At 45.7% G+C, this 25,778-nt stretch overlaps 1 protein-coding gene across 7 annotated transcripts in view; it reads right to left on the bottom strand.

Moving 5' to 3' along the window:
- Positions 1–25,778, bottom strand: part of LOC121536833 (plakophilin-4-like) — a 129,299-nt gene that overhangs the window by 9,306 nt on the left and 94,215 nt on the right. For all 7 annotated transcript variants that reach the window (XM_045206558.1, XM_045206554.1, XM_045206556.1 and 4 more), the window contains 7 exons: positions 24,082–24,276; positions 20,534–20,744; positions 18,726–18,858; positions 10,887–11,100; positions 2,677–2,860; positions 1,641–1,758; positions 482–673 (listed from right to left, as the gene is read on the bottom strand). In XM_045206558.1, the coding sequence (XP_045062493.1) occupies positions 482–673; positions 1,641–1,758; positions 2,677–2,860; positions 10,887–11,100; positions 18,726–18,858; positions 20,534–20,744; positions 24,082–24,276 (1,247 nt within the window). The remainder of the gene's footprint in view (positions 1–481; positions 674–1,640; positions 1,759–2,676; positions 2,861–10,886; positions 11,101–18,725; positions 18,859–20,533; positions 20,745–24,081; positions 24,277–25,778) is intronic.

Here is a 25,778-nt window from a genome sequence, read left to right as displayed (position 1 = left end):
TGTTTCAGTTTCTCAGGAGTGGTCTAATGAGTCCACGTCCCATGACATCTTATGTGTAGAACCAGCGATACAACGCCTCAATCCCAAATGATTTGGAAAGACAGGCAGACACCGTCTGATTCCGTCATGTTAGACAACAGATGCCGTGGAACGTAGACTCATCTTGCTACTAGACTACTGTTGATAAAAAAACTAAATGTTTGACAAACATTTGGAGTGAACATTCACATTAAAGGCTGGAAGGAAGTGACACGTGTCATTTCCACCACTCAGTGATGAGTTGTTATCCCTTAGCTCACCTGGAGTGAACATTCACTTTGGAGGCCTAGGAAGTGATATTTCCACCACTCAGACGGAAGTTGCGTACGGAATTGCACCCTATTCCCTATATAGTGCACTACTTTTGACCAGAGCCCTATGGGCGCCCTATGGGACCTGGTCAAAAGAAGGTGCACTACATAGTGAATAGGGTGCCGTTTACCTGGTCTTCCTGGGAGCCCTTTTTCTTCTTCTTCTTCTTCCTGCCCCAGCAGCTGGATTCCACGTCCTTACTGGGAGACTCACTGCCCAGCAGACCATCCAGCTCCTGGGCTCCCTGCAGCTTCGATGGGGGCATCTCCAGCTCCAGGCGATACGACAGGTTCCTCAGAGTGCAAATACAGTTCTCTACAATCTAGAGGGAGGAGACGCGGGGGGTCCTGTTAATCATTGAATGTTATTTTATTGATTTTATTGATTTAATATGTTTCTATACGATTGCTTTGGAAATGTGTGCAGTAACAGAGATAGCAACAGATTGAGAGAGAGAGAAAATAGAGATAGAGAAAGAGAGACAGAGAAGAGGTTTGTTCCAATGAAATAGTGCTCAATAAGCTAGGCAAGTGTGTGTGTGTGTGTGTGTGTGTGAGAGAGAGAGAGAGTGGAGACATGCAGGCCTGGTGTTATCTGTAGCAGTGTAAATTAATTAGGTATGAGACCCACACTGTAATAACAGTATGAAAAATGTATGCACTCACTCTGGATAAGAGCGTCTGCTAAAATGACAAAAACAAATAATAATAACAGATTAACGTTTCTCCACTTAGAAAGGGAGATCTGGGGTCTGACAAATGGGTTTAATTCCTTACTGTCTGAAGCCCATATAGTGGTATTTGTTCAGTAGATCACCATGGTAATAAATACACAGGATGCATACCAAATGGCACCCTATTGCCTTTATTATAGTGCACTACTTTTGACCAGGACCCATAGGGAATAGGGTGCCATTTGGGACACAAAATCAAAAAGGCCAAATTTATAGCGGAAATAATTAACCAGAACAGCTGGCTAAAGTCTATGAACTTTAATTGCATGCTATTAACAATGGGTTGATAAAAGGCATTCCCAATCAAGTTATGGAGCTGTGCAAGTAGATGTGAGTGAGAAATAATTTAAAACCGGTAGGGTAGGTGTTCTCCTTATCCCCTACAGCTGCCTGCCATTGTGTGACTGTGTGTGTGTGTGTGTGTGTGTGTGCGCGCGCGCGCTTATGCGTCTGTGTGAGTAAGAAAGAGAGAGGGACAGAGTTAGAGTGGGAGTATGTGTGTGTCTGTATACATATCTCTTGCCACGTGTGTGTGTGTGTGTGTGTATGCACAGACCTTGCTGTCAAAGTCAGAGGTGTTGACACAGGCCTTGATGACATAGAGTAAAGAGTCCACCAGTCCCTCACAAGAACGCATCTGTTTTCTAGCCTCCTCACCCGCTGAGCTCAGGTTCCTTTAAAACAACACACACTGTTCAGGACTTCTGTACACAGACATATGCCCCTACAGCACACACAAACACTCAAATAAATCACACACAAAGACAGGCCCAGCAACGAACACAAACATCCACATAAAATAAGAAAGCTTCGTCCCAAACGGCACCCTATTCCCCATTTAGTACACTGCTTTTAACAAGGCCCCAAAGGCCTTTGGTCAAACATAGTGCACTATAAAGGGAATAGGGTACCATTTGGGATGCAACCAAACTGTGTCTGTGTTTGTTCCCTTAGCGCGACGCTGGTTTGTGTTGTGGGGTTTACTTGCTCCGTACCATCCATAATGGACGAGGCTCTCTGGTTGGCCTGAGCGATGCCATTATGAGTACTTTTGTGGGGGAAACGAGAGCCTAACTGAGCGCGCTCAGAGACACTGTCACCAATTAGAGACCAAACTTCTGGCAGCTTCCCAAATAGCAACCTACTCCCTATTTAGTACACTACTTTTGACCAGAGCCCATAAGGGACCCATTTGGGATGCACCCATTGCCTTCAAACGAGGGCCCTGGCAGGGTGGCTGGAGAGCGAGAATCCCCTTTTCTACGGCTGGGTCGCACAGTGATTATACTGACTGGGCAACTATAACATAACACCCATCTACTCCTTGTATTATTGAATCTGTAAGTACATACAGACATAATTCTGTGTATTTTGTTTGTATATTTTCTTTAACATACTAAATACAGTCATAGATGACCTGTTTACAATGCATTATTTGTAAGCTCCCACAGTCAGGTTTGTCTCATTCACTAATCATGTGTTTGTAATATTATTTACGGACTAGCTCGAAGGCTATGTTCAAATGAACCAGGCTGCAGTAGCTTGAAACATCCAGAAGGGGGTGGTAGCATCACGCTCAAAATGTCCATTACCTGAGACAGCCACTTGTGTTCCTCAAGACCAGAGACGAGTGGAATTTGAGCTTGTGGTCATCGTCAAACGTCGAGCTGCTCCATCCAGAATGGGGTATGATCACAGTGTTTGTCAGAGTAGTTAAGGCATCCCGAATGATTGTCATCTTGACAGAATCACAGGAGGACAGGTTCCACAGCACCCCTGCAGAGAAGCGGGAGGGACATGTTAGAGAGAGAGACGGGCCCACAAACCCCTGGTTGTCAGCTGTCATGTGCAGTTAGGCTAGCCTTCTAGAGTTGCCGAAATCCAGGGCTTTTCATAGCTCAGTACCACACAGAGAGAAGAGAGGATCAGAGGAAAAAGAATAGCCCTCATAACAAATGAAAACCATACTTCAGCAGAGCAGAGACACATCGGGCATCTGCATTAAATAGGATCTTAAAAGCTTTAGATATCCTCAAGGCAAGTGAGGAAGACTTTTGACTTGAGATGAACACAAAACACCATAAGGTACTGGCTCAACGTATCATCTGAATAATGTAACATCTCCCGATATCCTGTAATCATTTTATTAGTTTCAAATGCACTTATGGTAACCAGTAATATTCCTAGTATAGTGTGTGATGAGGGGCCCTTTGATGCTGCATCTGCTCCAGAATAACCAGCGTGGAGCACGTTCTTTTAATTAGATGGCTGTTACTGGAAGCAGAAAATATAGGCTGATTTCTACAGGGCGGCACTATCCTTGGACAGGGCTGCAGCTCAGCTCCTGTCTAACCACAGAGAGAGAGAGAGACACATAGAATGTGTCCCAAATAGGACCCTACCCTATTTAGCGCACAATTTTAACCAGAGCCCAATGGCACTGTATTCCCTATGTAGTGCACTACTGCTGACCAGATCCCTATGGGAACCCTATGGGCCCTGGTCAAAAGCAGTGCACTATACAGGGAATAGGGTGCCATTTGGGATGCATCCATAGTTACTACCTCTAAGACTGCAGGCACAGCAGAGGAGATCTAGCTACACCCCGCTGACTGGCTGATCTCTTTGGATGTGTGTGAGGGTAGGAAAGCATGGGATGGGAGTGATGCCTGGTGTGTGTGTGTGTGTGTGTAATCCTCGTAGTTTCCTTGAGCTCTCCTCTATCCACCACAGTGTGTATGTATCCTAGCCACTGTTTGGTTTTCTCTTCTCTCCAATTAAACCAATGGAGATGATCACACCCATTACAAAAGCCCAAGGGCACATCATTAAGAGGATGCCAGCAAGGCATAACACAGCCAGGGATGTGGTCCAAAGAGTGTCTGTTCCATCCCTATCTGTTGAGTTACCCTGTTTAATAAAGGTCCATTCACACTTTTATGAAATAACGTTAATAATAACGTCATGCCAGTTACGATAATGGGGGACCAAAATTGTCCGATTTCACATCTTAATTTCAATAAGAATAGAAAGACAAATTCTCAGCTTAGCCCAAGCAACCCATGAAAGTGTCTCTACACGGTTAACATTCACCCGATGAAGCCTCTTATCTGCTCCTGCCAGTGCCGTGTGGGGCTGCATACCGAAGCTGTAACATCACCTCAGCTATAACGTGTATTCTCAGGCCCTGGGATTCATTTCAAATGGAATCCCTCTGTAGTGATTGAGCACCGTTCTCTACTAGCTTAGCCTTTAGCTTGGTGTTTGCCTTGGCTTTCTCTGATGGTGAACTCCCTTAGAGACTCCCTCAGGATGAGAGCCTCGTAATGAAGTGATAACGCACGTACGTGCACACACACACGCGCACGCGGCTGGATAAAGTACTCAGGCAGACTGAAATGACCCAGGTCTGTCTCTCTAGCCATCAACCCCCCAGTTCCTCCTCATCACCCCTAAAGCTCTATTTGGAGAAACGGCTAACAGCCAGCCTTTAAACTGGCCCTGTGCTGCAGTCTTTTTAAACATGGGATAAATCTGCGTGAGGTGTGACTGACAGTTGTCTCTATAAAGCCCCAACGATACCCATGTGTCATATTTGACAGTCAGATGGAACTGCCTATGTGAATTGTGCGCGGAGGCTTGATCTCTCAGTGTGATCTGGGCTCAGTCCTATATACTGTATGTATATCAGTGGAGGCTGCTGAGGGGAGGACGGCTCATAATTATGGCTGTAACAGAGCAAATGGAATAGCATCAAACACATGGAAACCATGTGTTTTGATGTATTTGATACCATTCCACTCCAGCCATTACCATGAGGGCGTCCTCCCCAATTAAAATGCCACTAACATCCTGTGATGTACAGTACCAGTCAAAAGTTTGGACACCTACTCATTCAAGGGTTTTTCTTCATTTTTACTATTTTCTACATTGTAGAAAAATTGTGAAGACATCAACACTATGAAATAACACATATGGAATCATGTAGTAACCAAAGAAGTGTTAAACAAATCAAAATATATTTTATATTTGAGATTCTTCAAATAGCCACCCTTTGCCTTGATGACAGCTTTGCACACACTTGGCATTCTCTCAACCAGCTTCACCTGGAATGCTTTTCCAATAGTCTTGAAGGAGTTCCCACATATGCTGAGCACTTGTTGGCTGCTTTTCCTTTACTCTGCCATCCGACTCTCAATTCGTTTGAGGTCGGGGGATTGTGGAGGCCAGGTCATCTGATGCATTTTGATGCATTTTGGACTCCAGACCAAAGGACAGATTTCCAACAGTCTAATGTCCATTGCTCGTATTTCTTGGCCCAAGCAGGTCTCTTCTTATTATTGGTGTCCTTCAGTAGTGGTTTCTTTGCAGCAATTCGACCATGAAGGCCTGATTCACACAGTCTCCTCTGAACAGTTGATGTTGAGATGTGTCTGTTACTCAAACTCTGTGAAGCATTTATTTGGGCTGCAATTCCTGAGGCTGGTAACTCTAATGAACTTATCCTCTGCAGCAGAGGTAACTCTGGGTCTTCCTTTCCTGTGGCGGTCCTCATGAGAGCCAGTTTCATCATAGCACTTGATGGTTTTTGCGACTGCACTTGAAGAAACTTTCAAAGTTCTTGAAATGTTCCAGATTGACTGACCTTCATGTCTTAAAGTAATGATGGACTGTCATTTCTCATTGCTTATTTGAGCTGTTCTTGCCATAATATGGACTTGGTCTTTTACCAAATAGGGCTATCTTCTGTATATATTCCCCTACCTTGTCACAACACAACTGATTGGCTCAAACACATTAAGAAGGAAAAATTCCACAAATTAACTTTTAACAAGGCACACCTGTTAATTGAAATGCATTCCAGGCGACTACCTCATGAAGCTGATTGAGAGAATGCCAAGAATGTGCAAAGCTGTCATCAAGGCAAAGGGTGGCTATTTCTATTTGTTTAACACTTTTTTGGTTACTACATGATTCCACATGTGTTATTTCATAGTTTTGATGTCTTCACTATTATTCTACAATGTAAAAAATTGTAAAAAATAAAGAAAAACCCTTGAATGAGTAGGTGTGTCCAAACTTTTGACTAGTAGTGTATACGTTAGCCAGGCACGGGAACACTAGCCCAATGTATACTAACGCCCGAGTTGGAGAGGCAATACGCTGTGATACGCTGTGACACAGGAGCCAATCATCTGCCTTTGGATCAATCCTCGAAAGTCATTTGACTGTGGCCTAGATTTATAAAGTTAGGGAGTGTGTGTGTGAGAAAGAAAGAGAGAGAAAGAGCGTGTATGTGCACTTGTTTGTGTGTAAGAGAGAGAGCGATTGGGGAGGGTAGAGTGTGTCTCTCATAGCTTGGGAAGCAGTGATCCGACTAAAGGGCTCCATTCCGCCCCATAATGAAATCTCCACTGAGCTTGTTATTCAGTTACTGTCTGCAGGAATGAGGTGCTGAAGCCAGGTAGGCCATTACAGTACCCTGGGTTTGAGCTGGCATGGCTCAGATGTTTAGTCCCTTCTGACTGGCCAGAGTAAGGGGGTGGTGGGTGTGGTCGATATTAACAGGCTCTGATTGGGTGGATTAATGTGCGTAGATCAGGCATTAGTTGGCTCTGAGAGTGAGAGATTTAGAGTGGCATGTGTTTGCATGCTATGGAGCTAGTATGAGCATGCAGATCCATTGCAATACTAGACCAAGCATTATCAATAATCAGATTAAGCGGGGGAGGGGCTGGATAGTGGTTGCTAAGAGGCTGGGGGCCATATGTTGATCTGGCCTGCATCCCAAATGCCACCCTATTCTCCCTATAGAGCGTACTACTTTTGAACATGGCCCATAGTGAATAGGGTGCCATTTGGTACAGTCTTGTTTCTGGTCAAAGCCCACGGCTTGCTCTAACAATTTCTGACACAATAAAAAATCAAGACTAGCTTTGATACGGTTATTCTCCTACGCCAATGGGGGCAGAGCAGAGAGGTGTGTCGACTAGTGGTTAGTACTATGAGTTTAGCTGTCCCCCAGTCTGTAGGGTGTGGCTGACTACTACAGAATAACTGTGTGACTGAAGTCTCAGCGTATTTGTACAGTGGCTGCAGGGTGAGCTAGATGACAATCTGTGCCCTACATCTGATGAAATAGAAGCTTTGCAGCAGCTCCAGTGTGCCTTCCTTGATGAGCTCTGTTCAATTTCAAAGGAACACGGACCAGAGATTAGCACAGTGGGGCTGTTTTCCCGACAGCACGCTGGAAATACACACAACACAAGGTTAGGCTTGTAGCTGCTTGTCTCCTGAACTCCTACACATAGGCACTTGTATTCAAGGGAAGCCACACCAACATAGAAACGCAGGAGCACAGATTCCACACATGTGATGTACTGTAATGTACTGTCATTTTGTTCCGTCCCAGGTTGTGTGTTTGTGTGTGTATTTGCGACAGCAATGATAAGAGTGGGGTCACATACGGACAGACAGTGTGTTCTAGGACAGGGCCCCTGTGTACTGTGTGTGTATGTGTACAGAGGCTGTAATGACACTGTTCAGGGCCATGCTGGTCCCTCCGTAGGGGCCAGGTGACACCTGTACTGCCACTGGGGTGCTGACAACCAGGGGAGGCCTGTCCCTTTGATCTCAGAGGCCTATTGAGGACAAGCCAATAACCACAACAGCTGCTATGGGAATCAGGGACCAGGGCTAGATTGCTTTACATGTCCCCACAAAATGACCCCCCTGACCTGGGTAGAAAAGAGAAGAGAGGGGGGCTCCTCCTGCTACCGTAGTGGCTCATATGGAGCACGGCTGATGATCCCGCTGGAATAAAGGACCACTGACATACAGGGGAGTGGAACAAACATCTCCTATCAGTAAAGCTCAGAGGTGGGCACGCTGAGTGCTCTTAAAAAATGGCTCTTAAAAAACAAGGTTCAATTACACCGCCATCAGGGTTTTCAAGGGTAGAAATATGTCAGAGGGGTGTTGGTGAGAAAATGCATCCCAAATGGCATCCATATGGCTCTGGTCCAAATTAGTGCACTAAATAGGGAACCATTTGGGACGCATCCTAAGTCTTGTCAGTTCCAATTAGCCCATTGGCTTTGGCCAGCAGGAAGTGCGGCAGAAAGCTCCTCACGTAGATTGTTCTGATTTCCAGAGGTGACGCTGTGATCGCCGACATTCTTTAATTGCATAGTATTCTGGGTCCCCAACTGCCAATTAGCTGGGTTTTTTTTTTTTTTAATACACACAGTCGTAAGAAGTACTCACTACACGTCAAAGCAATTTGGTCCAAGATTTGTATGACACACATCTGCATTGAACTGGCCTCCCGTTTGAATGACAATGGATTAGACTGGCTAGAAGTGACTGAAATGCCAGTGGTTCCATCCCCCATACTCCATTCTGTTATAGACTGCATGTGGTTCTGATTCGTTAGTTCCTTAATTCACCACATCAGTAAAGATGTGTATAACTAACCCAAGATAGACCACATCCTGTCATTTCCAATGGGAGCAAATTAAATCAGTGGGCAGAACAAGCAAGGAGGTGGGCAGAGCCAAGCACGAGCTAGCGAGATCCTATTGGCGCGTTCTAGCATGTATTTACATATTTCCGTTAGGGACCGCATACTCTGTGGTGGGCGTGTGCAATAACTCAACTCGCCCTTGAACTCCTTCTAAACAACGCAATATTTAGAAACTTTGGCATAGGGTAAAGTTGACAAAAAACTTAGTCCACTCTGTTCGTAACAGATTCTAGTTTTGGGAACCGAAAACTGTATTGAGATCAGATGTTTCATCGATGAAAACATTTGCAGAATGTCGGCCAAAATCCATCTCACTCCATCTTCTCCCACTCCATATTTGGTGGTGAGTGGGAATGCCAACCGGATGCTTCAGATTTATACAATCGGTGAAACATCTGGCTCATTGTTCTATCTGTGTTATCAATGCTTAGGAGACCCCAAGAACAACTGGCTCTTCCTCGTTCTTTGGAGTTCACCATGCTTGGAGAAAAACCAAACAAACACCAACTTCATGGACACGAGACTCAAGTCATATCTCCACTTCACATCCGCAATGTTTTACTACAGAAAGGAGCAATTGGATGCTGCACTGTGCTTGTGCTCTCTGTGTATTGATACCCTGGTGGAACCATTACACTGTAACCTGAACTAGAGTCAGAGCTAGTCAGAGTAGAACAGCTGATTCAGCCACCTGAGAGCCAAACATCTTGGCTTGTTTATTTCCAGTGGTGGAAAAAGTACCCTTACATAAAAGTAAAGATACCTTAATAGAAAATGACTAAAGTAAAAGTCACCCAGTAAAGTACTACTTGAGTAAAAGTCTAAAAGTATTTGGTTTTAAATATCCTTAAGCATCAAAAGGAATGAAATTGCTAAAATATACTTAAGTTTCAAAAGTAAAAGTATAAATCACTTAAAATTCCTTATATTAAGCAAACCAGACAGCGCCATTTTCTTGTTTTTAAATTCATAGATAGCCTGTGGCACACTCCAACACTCAAGACAACATTTAGAAACAAAGGATTTGTGTTTAGTGAATCTGCCAGATCAGAGGTAGTAGGGATGACTAGGGATGTTCTCTTGATAAGTGCGTGAATTGGACCATTTTCCTGTCCTGCTAAGCATTCTAAATGTAACAAGCACTTTTGGGTGTCAGGGAAAATGTATGTGGTAAAAAGTACATTATTTTCTTTAGGAATGTAGTAAAGTAAAAGTAGTCAAAAATATACATAATAAAGTACAGATACCGCAAAAACAACTTTAGTAGTACTTTAAAGTATTTTTACTTAAGTACTTTACACCACTGCATATTTCTTTAATACCTGATCCTACACAACTTGGTTTTATACCCTGTTTGCAGAGCTCAAGCCACACAGGGAAAACTGTATGTGCATTGGGAAACACGAGTGTTCGCTCAAACGTCAAGGACTGTTGTGTTTACACAACTAGGAGCGACGGAATCTCTGCTCTCACCAAGGGTTATGTTCAGAACGCATATAAAAAAACAATACATTTTTAAACGGAGAACGGAAATTTGTGTTCTTATTGGATCGTTCAGGTAGTACCGTCAAAACATTATCTCTCATTTTGTGTCTACTAAACATGAACCAGGGGAGGGTAGCAAGGAACTCCAATCCCCTGAGTTGAATGACAGATACTAGGGGAGAACTGGTTAGGACCAGACCAGAATACCCATTATGTACTTCCAAAATGGCACCCTATTCCCCATGGGTCCTGGTCAAAAGTAGTACACCATATAGGGAATAGGGTGTCATTTGGGACACATCCAGTGACTAATGCCAAATTACTGAAGAAGCGGACTGGCAGGCAGGCGAGAAGGTTAATAATTGAACAGCTCTACTTTAGGTTGTGTAGTAATGTTCCTGTCCCACAAAAACCCTGTAGTGGAACTCCAGTGGATCTGATTTGGGCAAACGTCACTGAATAATGGATGAGTGAAATAATGTGGAACTGTGGAAATGTGACCATTGTGAATACGCCAGAGGGCAGAGAGAGAGAGAGAGAGAGAGAGAGAGAGAGAGAGAGAAAATAGCACACAGAGCTGTGGTGTGGAAAGGCACGGTCCGTGGAGTTTCGAGGTTAAAAAGGCCATTTTAAATAAACGCTGCTTTCTTACCCAGAAAAGCAGAAAAAAACACAAGACATATGCAGGCAGACACGCACAGAGTGAATTCATCAACGCACGCACACACACTCTGAGTGAATTCACCACGCGGATGCAAGCGCATACACACACTCTCTCACTGTCTCTCTTACCCGTGACCAGCTCTCTCACTTCAGCGTCTACAGTCTTCCTCAGCAGTCTGAGCAGAGCAGGGACGCCACCTGCGTTTCTCACGGCGACCTTGTTGTCGTCCGTAGCTTTCCCGTAGACCAGGTTCCTCAGAGCTCCACACGCATTCCTCTGGACCTCCAGGGTTTTGTGGTCTAATAGATCCACCAGGTGTTTGATGCCCCCTAGACGGCACACCTAGAGGGTACGGAGAGTCATCATGAAGGCCTTGAGCATAACTAATTGGTTTGTACAGTAAGATACCACCAGAATGAAAAATTGTGAGGACAACAGTAATGCAGGATCAATATCACAAATATCTTATAAGGAGCTGAACATGGATTAAACATGAACGTGTAGTGACTAATGCATTGTAGTCTAATAGCAATTAGTTATGACCAGGGCCTTCATGATGACTCTGACAACATAAATCTAGGCTTTGTATTTATTCATGTAAGGGATGCTGAGAATATATACCAATGGCTTTCTTTAAACCAGATGAAAGACATATAGAAAATGTAATGCATATCTTCAGTGATCGCATAAACTGAGTATACCTAACATTAGGAACACCTTCCTAATATTGAGTTGCACCCCCTTTTGTTCTCAGAACAGCCTCAATTTGTTGGGGCATGGACAGGGTGTCGAAAGCACTCCACAGGGATGCTGGCCCATGTTGACGCCAATGTTTCCCACAGTTGTGTCAAGTTGGCTGGATGTCCTTTAGGTGGTGGACCATTCTTGATACCCATGGGAAACTGTTGAGTGTGAAAAACCCAGCAACGTTGCAGTTCTTGACACAAACTGGTGCACCTGGCACCTACTACCTTACCCCGTTCAAAGGCACTTACATTTTTTTGTCTTGCCCATTCAACCTCTTAATGGCACACAATCCACGTCTCAATTGTCTCAAGGCTTAAAAGTCCTTCTTTAACCGGTCTCCTCCCCTTCAGCTACACTGATTAAAGTGGATTTAACAAGTGACATCAATAAGGGATCATAGCTTTCACCTGGTCAGTCTATGTTATGGAAAGAGCAGGTTTTCTTAATGCTTTGTATGCTCAGTGTAGGATGAATATAAGGTCTAAACTCAAGTAAAGTAAAGAGTTGAAGCAAATAATTGCATTTGTATGCCACTTTCAAGGACAGTTCCATCATATGAAATCCCTCACTGAGTCTGCAAGTGTATGAATAGATAAAAAAATTATATATATATATATATATATATATATATATATATATATATATATATATATATATATATATATATATATATATATATATATATATATATATATATATATATATATATATATATTGTGATGTCACGAGAGGCTGTGTCCTGGAGGGACGTTACATCCCCCTGAGGTGGCTGCAAACCCAGACAGCTATGGCTCCATCTGCTGGTATGGTCGGGAACTCCACCCCTCTATGGCCAATCTTCCCACGCAGCTGAAACAAATGAGGAGCTGATGAGCTGAAGGTTTGGGAAGGGAAGAGACACAGTCTCCAACCTGGGCTCTCTGGAGGACAAGAGTGCTGCACGTCCACTTCCATGAGGAATATAAGGATTTGGAGATACTTACCTTTGGGAAATACTCACCTTTGGATATATGCACCTGTGGAAATACGTGAGAGACATTTGGAAGGACTTTTTGCTGGGTTGGCCACTAGCTGCAACGTGGACTACAGTAAGGCTGGGGAAAAGTTATCTGAGCGAGTGAGAATTATGATTTTGGATGTGGAAGAGACATCCCTGAACTGTTAACCCTTAAAGAGCCACAAGAGAACCGAATTTTGTTATATTTTCGTTAATTTCCCAAGACCTATAATAAAATCCTTGTTTTGTTTGAACCTTGTCTCCTTGCACTACTTGAGCAATCCCGCTGAAAGCTGTGTAGCCTCTCGTGACGTCACAGATGGTGGAGAATACGGGCACGCTCAAGCGTTAATAGTGCATGTCAGAGGAGGATACCGAAGGTTTGATCACCCAGTTTTCCAAGTTGGCCGTAGGCTCCCCGCCGACTGAAATGGAGGACATATTGAAAGCCCCTTGTTGCTGGCCAGCAAGCCCAGATGCAAGCAAACGTGGCTCTCTTGGAGGAGCAAAAGAAAGCCAACCTTCTGAAGGCAGAGGAATTGCAGTTGCAGAGACAGAGGGTGGTCCAAAATACCCGCCCAATAAAGGCAAGTGACTTTATATCTAAGATGGGAGCTACCGATGACATTGAGGCATACCTGCATGCATTTGAGGCCACGGCCACTAGGGAAGCCTGGCCCAAGCAACAGTGGGTTGGTCTGTTAGCCCCCTTTCTAACCGGGGAATCACTGAATGCTGTCCGGGACCTGGGCCCTGACCAGGTTACTGACTATGATGCCCTGAAGTCTGAGATCCTCAGCAGATATGGACTCACAAAGTTTGGTATGGCCCAGCGCTTTCACAGCTGGACCTTCCAACCAGACCAACCTCCTCGGGCGCAGATGCATGAACTTGTCCGAATCGCAAGGAAATGGCTGGATCCGCAGAGGAATACAGCAGCGGCGGTGGTGGAGGCCGTTGTGGTGGATCGTTACCTACGCGCCCTGCCTTATGAGGCAAAACGGTTCATCAGTCAACAGGCCTTGACCACGGCTGATCTGACCGTGGAAGCTGTGGAAAAGTACCAGGCCACAGCGGAGATGCTGAATGCTTCCCGAAAAGACCCCAGGAGGGCGGCCCCACCACAAATGGGAAGAACCCGTCCAAAGGACCCCAAGGTCTCGAACCCAGCCACGTCAGGACTTATCCCGGCTCCAGGGGGAGCCAGAAACCAGGCGGGTCCAAGAAGAGTACACCAGGAGGGGGAAACTTCGACAGTGTTACCGGTGTGGGGAGATGGGACATATCTCCTGGCAGTGTGGGAAACCAGCCGATGAACCTATGCCCACTGCGGAGTCCTCCAGCTCAGCACCCACACACCGTTTTGCCTCGCTCTTGGGAGTCGTAGATGGCGGCCCAGATCGACCCCCCCACCTGCCCGGTAACTGTGAATCACCATGATGTGGAGGCCTTACTGGATTCTGGTAGCCGGGCCACCCTGGTGCGTAAGGATTTGGTGGGCCCAACGTGTCTGACCCCGGGGAAAGTCCTCCCAGTTTCCTGTGTCCATGGGGACACCAGAGAATACCCCATTACTGAACTTACAATGACCAGCACACGGGGAACCATACACACGACGGCGGGGGTGGTTGATTCCCTCCCCGTCCCTGTCCTAATTGGACGAGACTGCCCAGCCTTTTACCCACTCTGGAGAGAGTCTCAGGAGAGGATAACCCGAGTACCTCGGAAACGGAGAGGCAAGACTCATCCTGGGAAGGCTCCGGTGCAATCCTCCGAGTTACTCACTCCCGCCCCGGGCTCTGATAGGGATGGCAGGTGCCCAGACCGACACAGAGACGGAGCTACAGAATCTGGACAAAGAACTGTCTGGTCTGAAGGGGACCGCTGAGAGGTATCGTTTGTTAAAGCAACAGTTAGACATGAAGACAGAAGAGTTAGATATCCTCCAGGCTAAACTCCAACAGAGCTCCTTCCCTAAGCAACAGGAGGAGCTGGAGAGGCTGCGCAGGACCATCGAGGAGTGTGAGGAGACCCTGCGCAGTAGTAAGGAGGTCCAGAAGAAGGCAGAGGAGAAGTACAAGGTGTTGGAGAACAAGATGAAGAATGCGGAGGCAGAGAGAGAGAAGGAACTGAAAGCTGCTCAACAGAAGCTAAACTCTGCTAAAACCAAGGCTGATGCGTTCAGTAAGAAACTCAAGGAGAGACAACAGGAGGCTGAGTCCCTGGTCCTAGAGTTGGAGGAGTTGAAGAGAGAGCAGTCTGGCAAGCACCACGGCAATGCGGACGCCCTCTCCCGGCGTGATGCCTTCTTCGCTGCCTTTACCCCGACGAGGACGTCGGTCCCGAGGAGGGGGATGTGTGATGTCACGAGAGGCTGTGTCCTGGAGGGACGTTACATCCCCCTGAGGTGGCTGCAAACCCAGACAGCTATGGCTCCATCTGCTGGTATGGTCGGGAACTCCACCCCTCTATGGCCAATCTTCCCACGCAGCTGAAACAAATGAGGAGCTGATGAGCTGAAGGTTTGGGAAGGGAAGAGACACTGTCTCCAACCTGGGCTCTCTGGAGGACAAGAGTGCTGCACGTCCACTTCCATGAGGAATATAAGGATTTGGAGATACTTACCTTTGGGAAATACTCACCTTTGGATATATGCACCTGTGGAAATACGTGAGAGACATTTGGAAGGACTTTTTGCTGGGTTGGCCACTAGCTGCAACGTGGACTACAGTAAGGCTGGGGAAAAGTTATCTGAGCGAGTGAGAATTATGATTTTGGATGTGGAAGAGACATCCCTGAACTGTTAACCCTTAAAGAGCCACAAGAGAACAGAATTTTGTTATATTTTCGTTAATTTCCCAAGACCTATAATAAAATCCTTGTTTTGTTTGAACCTTGTCTCCTTGCACTACTTGAGCAATCCCGCTGAAAGCTGTGTAGCCTCTCGTGACGTCACAATATATATATATATATATATATATATATATTGTAACAAGAAATTTAAAAAAATAAAAAAGCACAGAGCGGACAGTTCCCTCATCAAAACCTAGAAAATACTCAATGTTCTTTCCTTGACAATGACATGCTTGAAATGTGTGTCTTCATATGTATGAGTGTGTTCAAGAGGCAACACCTCCCTAACTGCAGCAGAAGCACATGCAGTCAGGAGCAGAGAAGAGGAGAAAATGAGTCTTTAAAAAAAAACTACGATTATAATGTTGACCGTGGTCATTTGGCTGTATAATAACCGTCATCCAAAATTCCATGACCGTCACAGCCCTACTGATCTTAAGAGATCAGCTTTTCCAGCCGACGACTCCAGCGGCAGTAACAGCACCCTGTGGAGCTGTGAAATTCCAGAGGGAGCTGGAGTGGAATGGAGTGGCCAGCCCAACCCACCCCAGCCCAGCCGGAGGCCCAGCCAGGCCTCTGCAGCAGCACAGTCCTCACAGCCTGGGTGAATCTCAATTGCATTTCCTTGATTCCTCATGTCCTCTCTCGTTGCCTCCTTCTCAAAACGCATTGTAGGAGAATATCTGAGGTTCCTCCCATGTGATCTTCTCCTCCAATGCGTTATGAGAAGGAGATGAGAAAGGAGGACGTTAGCCCTTTATTTTTAATAAATGTGCAAACATTTCTAAAAACCTGTTTTCGCTTTGTCATTATGGGGTATTGTGTGTAGATTGAGGAGGGAACATTTTTATTTTATCCATTTTAGAATAAGGATGTAACGTAACAAAATGGGGAAAAAGGGAAGGGGTCTGAATACTTTCCGAATGCACTGTATTTATTTCTTAACTTTCCTAATATTAAGCACATTGCTTCGCTTTACAACAGGAGTTTAGCCTATCCTGCTGGCATGAAAATAAACCATGAGAAAAGCGTCCTCCATTTGCTATTTAAGTGCATAGATTACATGTATTTTTTGTGGGTATGTTTTGTGTGTGTATTTTACCCCCTTTTTCTCCCCAATTTCGTGATATCCAATTGCAATCCAATTACGATCTTGTCTCATCGCTGCAACTCCCCAACGGGCTCGGGAAACATGACCCGCCAAACCGCGCTTCTTAACACCCGCCCGCTTAACCCGGAAGTCAGCTGCACCAATGTGTCTGAGGAAACACCGCCCAACTGACGACCGAAGTCAGTCTGCAAGCGCCCGGCCCGCCACAAGGAGTCGCTAGAGTGCAATGAGCCAAAGCCTCCCATAACCCGGACGACGCTGGGCCAATTGTGCACCGCCCTATGGGACTCCCGGTCACGGCCGGTTGTGACACAGCTTGGGATCGAACACGGAGGCCTGACATGTATTTTTTTCCCTGCCCCTGTTCTGAGACAGGTGCAGGATAATGGTCTATTCTAAGTCTAAACTCATTTCACACATACAGTATATTATTTAGTATTTGTAAAAACAAGATTAAATTAAGAATAGTCTGATGGGTGACAATATTATAACTTGTGAATGATGCCCAGCATGCGCAGTAAGGCAAGAAACAGCACATTCCTTTTTTTTGCAACTTTTTCAAATCATTGTCACACACCTCATGTAGCCCATAGGACTATATGTTTTGATAAGGTTTGTGTCACAACTAATGTGGCCAAATAACTTCTTAAAAGTAAGCACATTAATCCACTTTACAACTGGTGTAGATCCTAACGGGCATATTAGGCAGCGCGTGAGTTTCAATTTTGGGGAAGATAATTTTCACCATAAAAATGCACCTTTATAATAAATCTTTACATGCATAAATAACATTTGCGGTCACTTTTGAGAACAGTATTTTCCCGCTAATTGATTGCATTTTGGAACATTCGCACTTATAGCCTACTGCTGTGTGCGCATTGCTGCGCTTATAATGTGAAGAAATTTAAAGCTACAGTAAATGTTCTGATCTGTTGCATCAGCCTCATTGCTTTTAAAAGGTTTTTTGATGCGAGTGGTTGTATTAACTTGGGATCTAACGCATCCCACAACTGTCCCAGAGTATGTTTGGAATATTTATTTCTCGCACAGAAGGACAAGTTGACCAATAGAATAGGTTAACATTTGTACTATGGGGGATAGGAAATTGACATAGGCTAGTGCTTTTGCTGTTCGTTAGGCCTACTCATCTTGTTGGCTGACGAAAAGTACATGTGGACGGTTCTTCTAACATCTTCAATATGCGCCTCGGAATTTGATAAGGATGCGCGCAGTTGTCTCCCCGATGTGTCGGTCTTCACGTGTAGCCTACTTCGGAGCTAAGATGCCTGTGAGAAGGACCTGATCATATGAGGGGCATTGGCTAATAAGAATTGAGATATCTGAAAGAGCCATGTGAGTGAGAGGTACTTTGGAGCACAGCGATTGGCAGCCGGGAGAAGGGAATTATAATTATTATATTCCCAAGGACACAACGGCCACTTTGGTCGCAAGGCATGGAATTTTTTAGGGGGCATTACGTCCACACAAGGGGAATGCCGCCGGGAAATTCGATGCCTGGTGAGAATATTATCAAGCGCTTGTCTAATTATGAATGAGAGACTGATGAAGCGTGTGCAGCCTGCACAAGAAACAAAAGCAGAGCTCATGCCTTTCATGCGACTTCGCATCATGCAGCCTTAGAATGTATAAAAAAAATCAAAGCCCAACGTTTGTATCACAGCTAAAGTTGCATAAATAACTCTAAGTTAAGCATATAGGAGGACCTGTTTCTTTATTAACCACTCAACACAGAATAGCTGCTATATTCTTCATGCTATAAAATAATATAAAATAATGCCACGGAATTCTAAGAAATTCTTGTCTGCTAAATGAACTAGTGTAGCCCACAGCCCTATGGCATAGCCAGATCAGGGCCTAACATAAGGACAACTCAGTGTATGCTATTCAGTTCTTCTGAAATAGACTACATTTTCTTCACATCATGTTTCTTTAGACCGGTCTAAAAGAAATAATGGATTTATTGTGATGGTGTAGGCTATATTATATGGATTCATTAGACTTTTTAAAATGCAGATTTTCCAAAGGTCTGCATCAGTGGCTAGTAGGCTAAGCGTGGAAGCCAGGAGATGCTAAACATATTTATGTTAATTACGGGTCATTTACCATGAGACTGACAAAATGCCATGACTGCCACAACCCTATTCACCCCCCCCGATGGGGGGCACTTCAGTGAGTTGCATGCTGGGGACTGATGAAGGATCTGGGGTGCAGGGGTGCAGGGGAGCGATGCATACGTACCTCAGCCTTGACTGTATTATCTCCGAAGCACAGGTGCTGCAGGTATGCGGCGGCGTTGGCCTGCACCGAGGGGAACTGGTGCTGCAGCATATTAATGACCTCAGGCAGCTCAGGGTCACGCCAGGCAAACTCCCTGGAACACAGACACAGAGAGATATCAGACATACACCCAGGAACAGACACAAATCAGTATGACGTCAGCACACAACAACTATCCACCCCTATCCACAGGGCTGGGGCACACCGCAATAAGTTTAAAGCCCAGGAAATTACATTGACATCGGCATCTATAACACTCCAGGATTATTGCTTTTCTCCCAATATAAAAGGATGATATTTCACTTCAGTTTCATTTGTAAGACTAGAAGGTATGTCTTGGCTTTTGGAGAGTCACTGCTATGAGCTTCTCCTGATTCATAAAGCTTAATTTAATCAGTCTAAATGAAGTCTACTATAATTTAACTTTTCTACTAGAATTCACAACCCTTATGACAAGAGAAAAGCGTAGATATTACCAAGTCTGCGTCTATTTCAGAACTTGTATTTATCTTTGACTGCCAAAAGTCTTCTGACTAGCAGAGTAAACAAAATAAGTTGAAATGAGAAAGTAGCAACATGAGATGCACGTCCACATTGTGACAGAATTGGCTGTATTGATGTGTCGGCTGTAATACTCCTGCCCTTGCCTCAGCATGTGTTACATGAAGCAAGACGCCAGTCCAATCAAATCAAAATACAATGTTCATCTAATTTACCCCGGGGGACACAAACAGCCGTTACCAACACCACTGCTACATTTAATCTGGTTGGGAGTAGGGACCCAGTTGATGCAACATGTTTTTCTAAGTACAGGTGCTTTTAGGCCTGCCTCTGGATGTGACCCATATGGCACCCTATTCCCTTTATAGTGCACTACTTTGACCAGGACCCATAGCCACTATATAGGGAAGAGTGGGGCATTTTGGAGGCACCCTGGGTCTGAGCATGGTCTGCTGTGTAGAGCAGGCAGGGAAGGAGGTCCGCTGTCACCCTCTCACTGCTCTCAGCTAGAGCAGGACTCAGGGGTGTGAACAGCACTCCTAATGTGCAAGGTCAGGGGTTTAGCGCTCCGTGTCCAAAAACCCGGCCGTGCTTACATAGTACACATGTCTCTGTAGCAAGAGCAGACACAGCAGTTCACTGAAATCTGGGGATCCATTGTAGAGTGGTCTGTGTAGCCATGTACAGATGTAGGATCTTAATTTGATCACTCTTGTTGCTAGGAATTGTGCAGGAAATGCAAACTTGTAGTGTGTTCAAGGTTTAAAAAGGCTTCTAAAGTTTGTAATTTCCACTTAAAAATGTGACTTGTTTTACCGAAACAAAAAATGTATCACCTCCTACACAAAATGTCCATTAATTATAATCCACATAATAATTCACATTTCCTGTTGCTGCAGGATTATTTTCCTGCTGTAGCAAACTAGCTCAAATTAACATCCTACATCTGTATCTTAATGGCTAAGGCTCTGGATGGCTGCCCAGGGGGATTTATGTGTGAATAGTAACACTAGTGTTGACCCAGCAGTATATACAGTAGTAGCCCCGTAAGCACGGTTAGAACCACTGTTAGACCCACTGGATGATAAGGTAGGGATGAATCAGTCGTAACCAAACGAAAGCAACCAGTTTGAAACAGGGAGGGATCTGTCTGAATTTGTCCAATAAGAAACGGTTGTTTTCGTTTTACGTTGTAAAGTTTTGCTAAGGTGTGAACTAATGAAAACGACCCAGTGATGCAGCCTAGTGGCTAGAGCCTAGTGCTTTACCTCGGGTCCTTCTGGATGCTGTCTATGGAGGGCGAGCGGGTGGCCCCGTCAGCCATGACGACCGGCTGCCGGACGTAGTTGCCCTCGGAAGGCCGGTACTGGGCCAAGCGGTAGGGCTCTGCGTACGTGGCCGCCGTGTTCAGAGCGTAGTTGCTTCTTTGGTACGTCATGGCACTACGCTGGCTGGAGGTCCTCTGGAGGGTCCCCATGCCTGAAAGCACAAAGAAAAACAATTCAGATTGATTTGAACAAGACAAATATACGCCAGCTACCAGACCTGGACTCAACTAGAACTCCCTGGGCTAGTGAAGATTAGCAGTGTGGTTCAAACCTTTTCACCTAGACCTTTTCACCTAGTAGTGCACTCTATAAGGAATAGGGTGCCATTTGGGACACACCCAGAGACGTGTTGACTGGAGCTGAAAACACAAGGCTTTTTGACTCACACACCAATTCTTCCAATCTGGATCCACTTAATGAAGAGGGTAAAATGGCGCTCCCATGATTCCACACTAGAGAAGTCTCCTCCTTCAAAGGGATTGTTTTGTTGTTGTTGTTTCTTTAATTAACGAGGTAGGATTAAGCAAGCCAGATCCTGCAGGTTTTTTTACAGGGCTACAGTCTGCCTTGTAATAGGTGATCCAGCAACACTCTTCTTCTCCTCCCTCTCTCCTCTTCTCCTGTATGCTTCAGTGTGGTCTGAGGCCAGTGAGCCCTGGCTGTGTCCGACACAGGAATAGACACACAGTCCTCCCTCTTTAGGTGAAACAGCACCAGCACTAAGCTAACACACCAACAGGACATCCTTCCCTCCAGGCCAGGGTAAACATTTAGTCTGCCAGAATTTTAACTGTGTCATCGTCCTTAAACCATGTCTATTTTTCTGCCCCTCTCTCCTCCTTACGTTGTGATATTGTGACCTAGTTTCTAGGACAATATGCCCTACACACTCACACAGCCTGTCCCTGCCTGCCTTCCTGCTCAGAGCACACAGAGCAGAGACCATGTGACTGCGTGACTGTTGCTCTCCTTCCCTCCGGTCAGATCTCTATCCTAACATCCTGCAGGGACTGGGCCTGCACACGGTGCACACACCGAACACACACACAAGACACAAGACGTCAACTTGAAGCTGCCCTCCAAAAATATAAAAGCCCACATCAATACCCCTCTCTATTTGGCAGTTCATAGGCCAGTTCTGTGATATCATGAACGACTCGATACTAAAATGCTAGTCTACTAAAATCCTTTTACATTAAGAAAAAAAAAAATCCATCTTTGAAATGCCGTACCCGAGTACTGCGACTTTCTTTTTTGCAACAGGGATCGATATTTCCATTTAGCATAAAAACCTTTGTCCTCACAAAAAGAAATACACGCCACCAGAAATACTGTAGATAAAGAATTTATGGAAAGAGAGCCAGGGAAAAAGGCCATTAATATTTAATTTCACACCATAACAAAGAGTGCTTGGGGATCAAATTGGATATTTATTTCTAATGATTTTTTGGTAAGGACTCCAAACTACCTTTTTTGCATTCCTCTCAATATAGCCAGGCCGCGAGCACATTATGGTTGCTTATCGTTATCTGAGAGGAGTCTTCTTCTGAGCATCAATACCATTTATTACTGAACTTATCAGTCCGGGAGGATCTCAGATCTGCTGTATAGAGGATGCTAAATGGCTGCATGCTGGAGGACGATGGAGGGGCGATGAGGAGAGAATTCTAACATCCAAACACAGCTGGCCGTGGCTACCTCCCAAATAGAACCCTAGTACCTATAAAGTACACTACTTTTGACCAGCAATAGCATGCCCTACTTTTGGGCCCCGGTCAATCAAAAGTAGCGCACTTAATAGGGAATAAGGTGCCATTTGGGACACTGACTGTTCCCTGGCCCCTCATCCCTCTTCTCATTATGAGTGTGACACACAGGTAATTGACTCCTTTGTGGCTGGCGTATCAGCCCATGCCTGTCTCCTTCCTCTCCTCTTCTCTCCTGTCTCAGCCCCATCTCTGATGGAGGAGGGAGGAAAGGAGTGCAAGATAGGCAGGCTGGCAGGCAGTCTGGCTGGGCTGGATGGCTGTCTGGCTTGGACAAAGTGTTCCCAGGATAGATCATGTAAGAGAGAGAAAGAGAGGGAGGGAGGGGGTAGGGGAGAGAGACGGAGCGAGAGAGCGAGAGACAGAGCGAGAGAGCAAGAGAAAGAGCGAGAGAAAGAGCAAGAGAGCGAGAGAGCGAGAGACAGAGCGAGAGAGCAAGAGAAAGAGCGAGAGAAAGAGCAAGAGAGCGAGAGAGCGAGAGACAGAGCGAGAGAGAGGGACAGAGCGAGAGACAGAGCGAGAGAGAGAGCGGGAGCGAGAGAGAGAGCGGGAGCGAGAGAGAGAGCGGGAGCGAGAGAGAGAGACAGAGCGAGAGAGAGAGACAGAGCGAGAGACAGAGACAGAGCGAGAGACAGAGACAGAGCGAGAGACAGAGACAGAGCGAGAGAGAGAGCGGGAGCGAGAGAGAGAGCGGGAGCGAGAGAGAGAGCGGGAGCGAGAGAGAGAGCGGGAGCGAGAGAGAGAGACAGAGCGAGAGACAGAGACAGAGCGAGAGACAGAGACAGAGCGAGAGACAGAGACAGAGCGAGAGACAGAGACAGAGCGAGAGAGAGAGCGGGAGCGAGAGAGAGAGCGGGAGCGAGAGACAGAGACAGAGCGAGAGACAGAGACAGAGCGAGAGACAGAGACAGAGCGAGAGAGAGAGCGGGAGCGAGAGAACCTGTGCTAGAGTGGGAAAGGCAGGAGGAGTAGCCATGTAACAGCAATGTATAAACTATGACGGGGTCATTTTAAATGAAGACGACTGCTCTCTCGCTCTTCAACATCTGTTTCTCACTAACGCTGCTGGTCAAATCTGCTTATTAATGCCATGGTTCCATCCTGCTTGCATTAGTGTTCTCATCATTACACATTGAGATTAAGTTAGGGTTGCAGAATTCCGGTAACTTTCCCCAAATTCCTAGTTGGAAGAAGTAAGGAAGGAATAAGCAGGAAATCCTCCAACCAGAATGTGGAAAACCTGGGAATTTTCAGAAAATTACCAAAATTTTGCAAGCCTAAGATGAAGTATAGAGCAGTGTTTTCCAAACCTCTCCTTGGGCCCACAAGCCGTTCCATGTATTTTAAATTAACTATTCCACAACTAGCATACCTGATTCAACTTGTCAACTAATCATTAAGCCCTTGAATAGGTGAATCAGGTGAGCTAGTTCAGAGCTACAACTAAATTGTGAAACGTCTGGGAGTCCCCAAGGAGAGGTTTGAAAACCAATGGTGTACAGTAGGGCTGTCAAACTCATTCCATGGAGGGCCTTGTTTCTGCTGGTTTTTGTTTTTTCCTTTCAATTAAGACCTAGACAACCAGGTGAGGGGAGTTCCTTACTAATCAGTGAGCTTAATTCATCAATCAAGTACAAGGGAAGAACAAAAATTTGCAGACACTCGGCCCTCCATGGAATGAGTTTGACACGTGGTGTACTGTATAGTAGTGTAGTGTCCTACCTGATGGACTCCTGTAGATGGCGCTCTGCGAGGAGTTGTTGAGGTCCACTGGGTCGTGGTGGTTGGGGCTACGGTACAGGGGCCCCTGGAAGGTCCTGTCCTCGTAGATGGGTGTGATGTGGCGGTCAGGGGACATGGCTGACCTCAGGTCCTGGCCCAGCTGGCTGTGCTGACTGGCGTACGAGCTCCGCATGCCTGGAGGGAGGGAGAGCGTAAGTCTGCGTCCCAAATGGCAACGTATTCCCGATTAAGTGCATTAGTTTTGACCAGAGCCCATTGGGCCCTGTTCAGAAGTAATGCACTTAATAAGGAATAGGGTGTCATTTGGGACGCATCATCAGACAGTAGTACAGGCACAGGGTTAGAGACTGCCACCGGCCTCGTGTGTCTTCCTATGTGTCACCCCTAATCCCCATTACCATCACACAGTGACAGCTACTACACAGCAGCACTCACCACAGCTAGCTAGCTAGGGATCAGCTGCAATAATTCAGACACGCTGAAAGTGCTGTCCATGTTGGAGTTTGACAGTTAAGCTGCTAAAGAATGACTTAATTGAAATTAATTCAGGGCTCATTTCCAATTCTGTGTAATGCTAAGGCAGTAGCTTTATGCAGTTTGTCAAGCCGCACCGCCCCCAGATCTCTGCTACGCTCTCACTTTTAATGATCCAGCTTTTTAACCCCCTAGAGTCGATGTCTGTGCCCCGCGGAAATCGTATAGGCATAAAAAAATCCCCATAAAAATCTGTCAGTTTAAGCTAGAGATATCTGGTTTTGCATTGGAATGCGTCTCAATCCACCGCATCCGCCGATGTCGCACTTCCGCATCTGCGGTGAAAGGTGGCAAACCTAGAGTGGTGTTTGTCAGACCATGAGACTTCCCGAAAATTGGTCTTCTCCCAAAATCATCTAGCGTCTGAACGGTTTGGCCTACAAAATACACTATATATACAAAAGTATGTGGACCCTCCCTCAAATTAGTGGATTCAGCTATTTCAGTCACACCCGCTGCTGACAGGTGTATAAAAATCGAGCACACCGCCATGCAATCTCCATAGACAAATATTGGCAGTAGAATGGCCTTACTGAAGAGTTCAGTGACTTTCAAAGTGCCACCTTTCCAACAAGTCCGTTTTTCACATTTCTGCCCTGCTAGAGCTGCCCCAATCAACTGTAAGTGCTGTTATTGTGAAGCGGAAATGTCTAGGAGCAACAACGGCTCAGCCGCAAAGTGGTAGGCCACACAAGCTCACAGAACGGGACCGCCCAGTGCTGAAGCGCGTAAAAATAATCTATCCTCGGTTGCAACACTCCCTATCGAGTTCCAAACTGCCTCTGGAAGCAACGACAGCAAAATAACTGTTTGTTGGGAGATTCATGAAATGGGTTTCCATGGCCGAGCAGCCGCATGCAAGCCTAAGATCACCATGCACAATGCCAAGTGTCGGCTGGAGTGGTGTAAAGCTCACAGCCATTGGACTCTGGAGCAGTGGAAACGTGTTCTCTGGAGTGATGAATCATGCTTCACCATCTGGCAGTCCGACAGACGAATCTGGGTTTGGCGGATGCCAGAAGAACGCTACCTGGCCGAATGCATAGTGCCAACTGTAAAATTTGTTGGAGGAGGAATAACGGTCTGTGGCTGTTTTTCATGGTTCGGGCTAGGCCCCTTAGTTCCAGTGAAGGGAAATCTTA

Source organism: Coregonus clupeaformis, chromosome 23, assembly GCF_020615455.1.
Source record: "Coregonus clupeaformis isolate EN_2021a chromosome 23, ASM2061545v1, whole genome shotgun sequence".
Lineage (NCBI taxonomy): Eukaryota > Metazoa > Chordata > Actinopteri > Salmoniformes > Salmonidae > Coregonus > Coregonus clupeaformis.
This window is presented reverse-complemented; position numbering and strand designations above follow the sequence as displayed.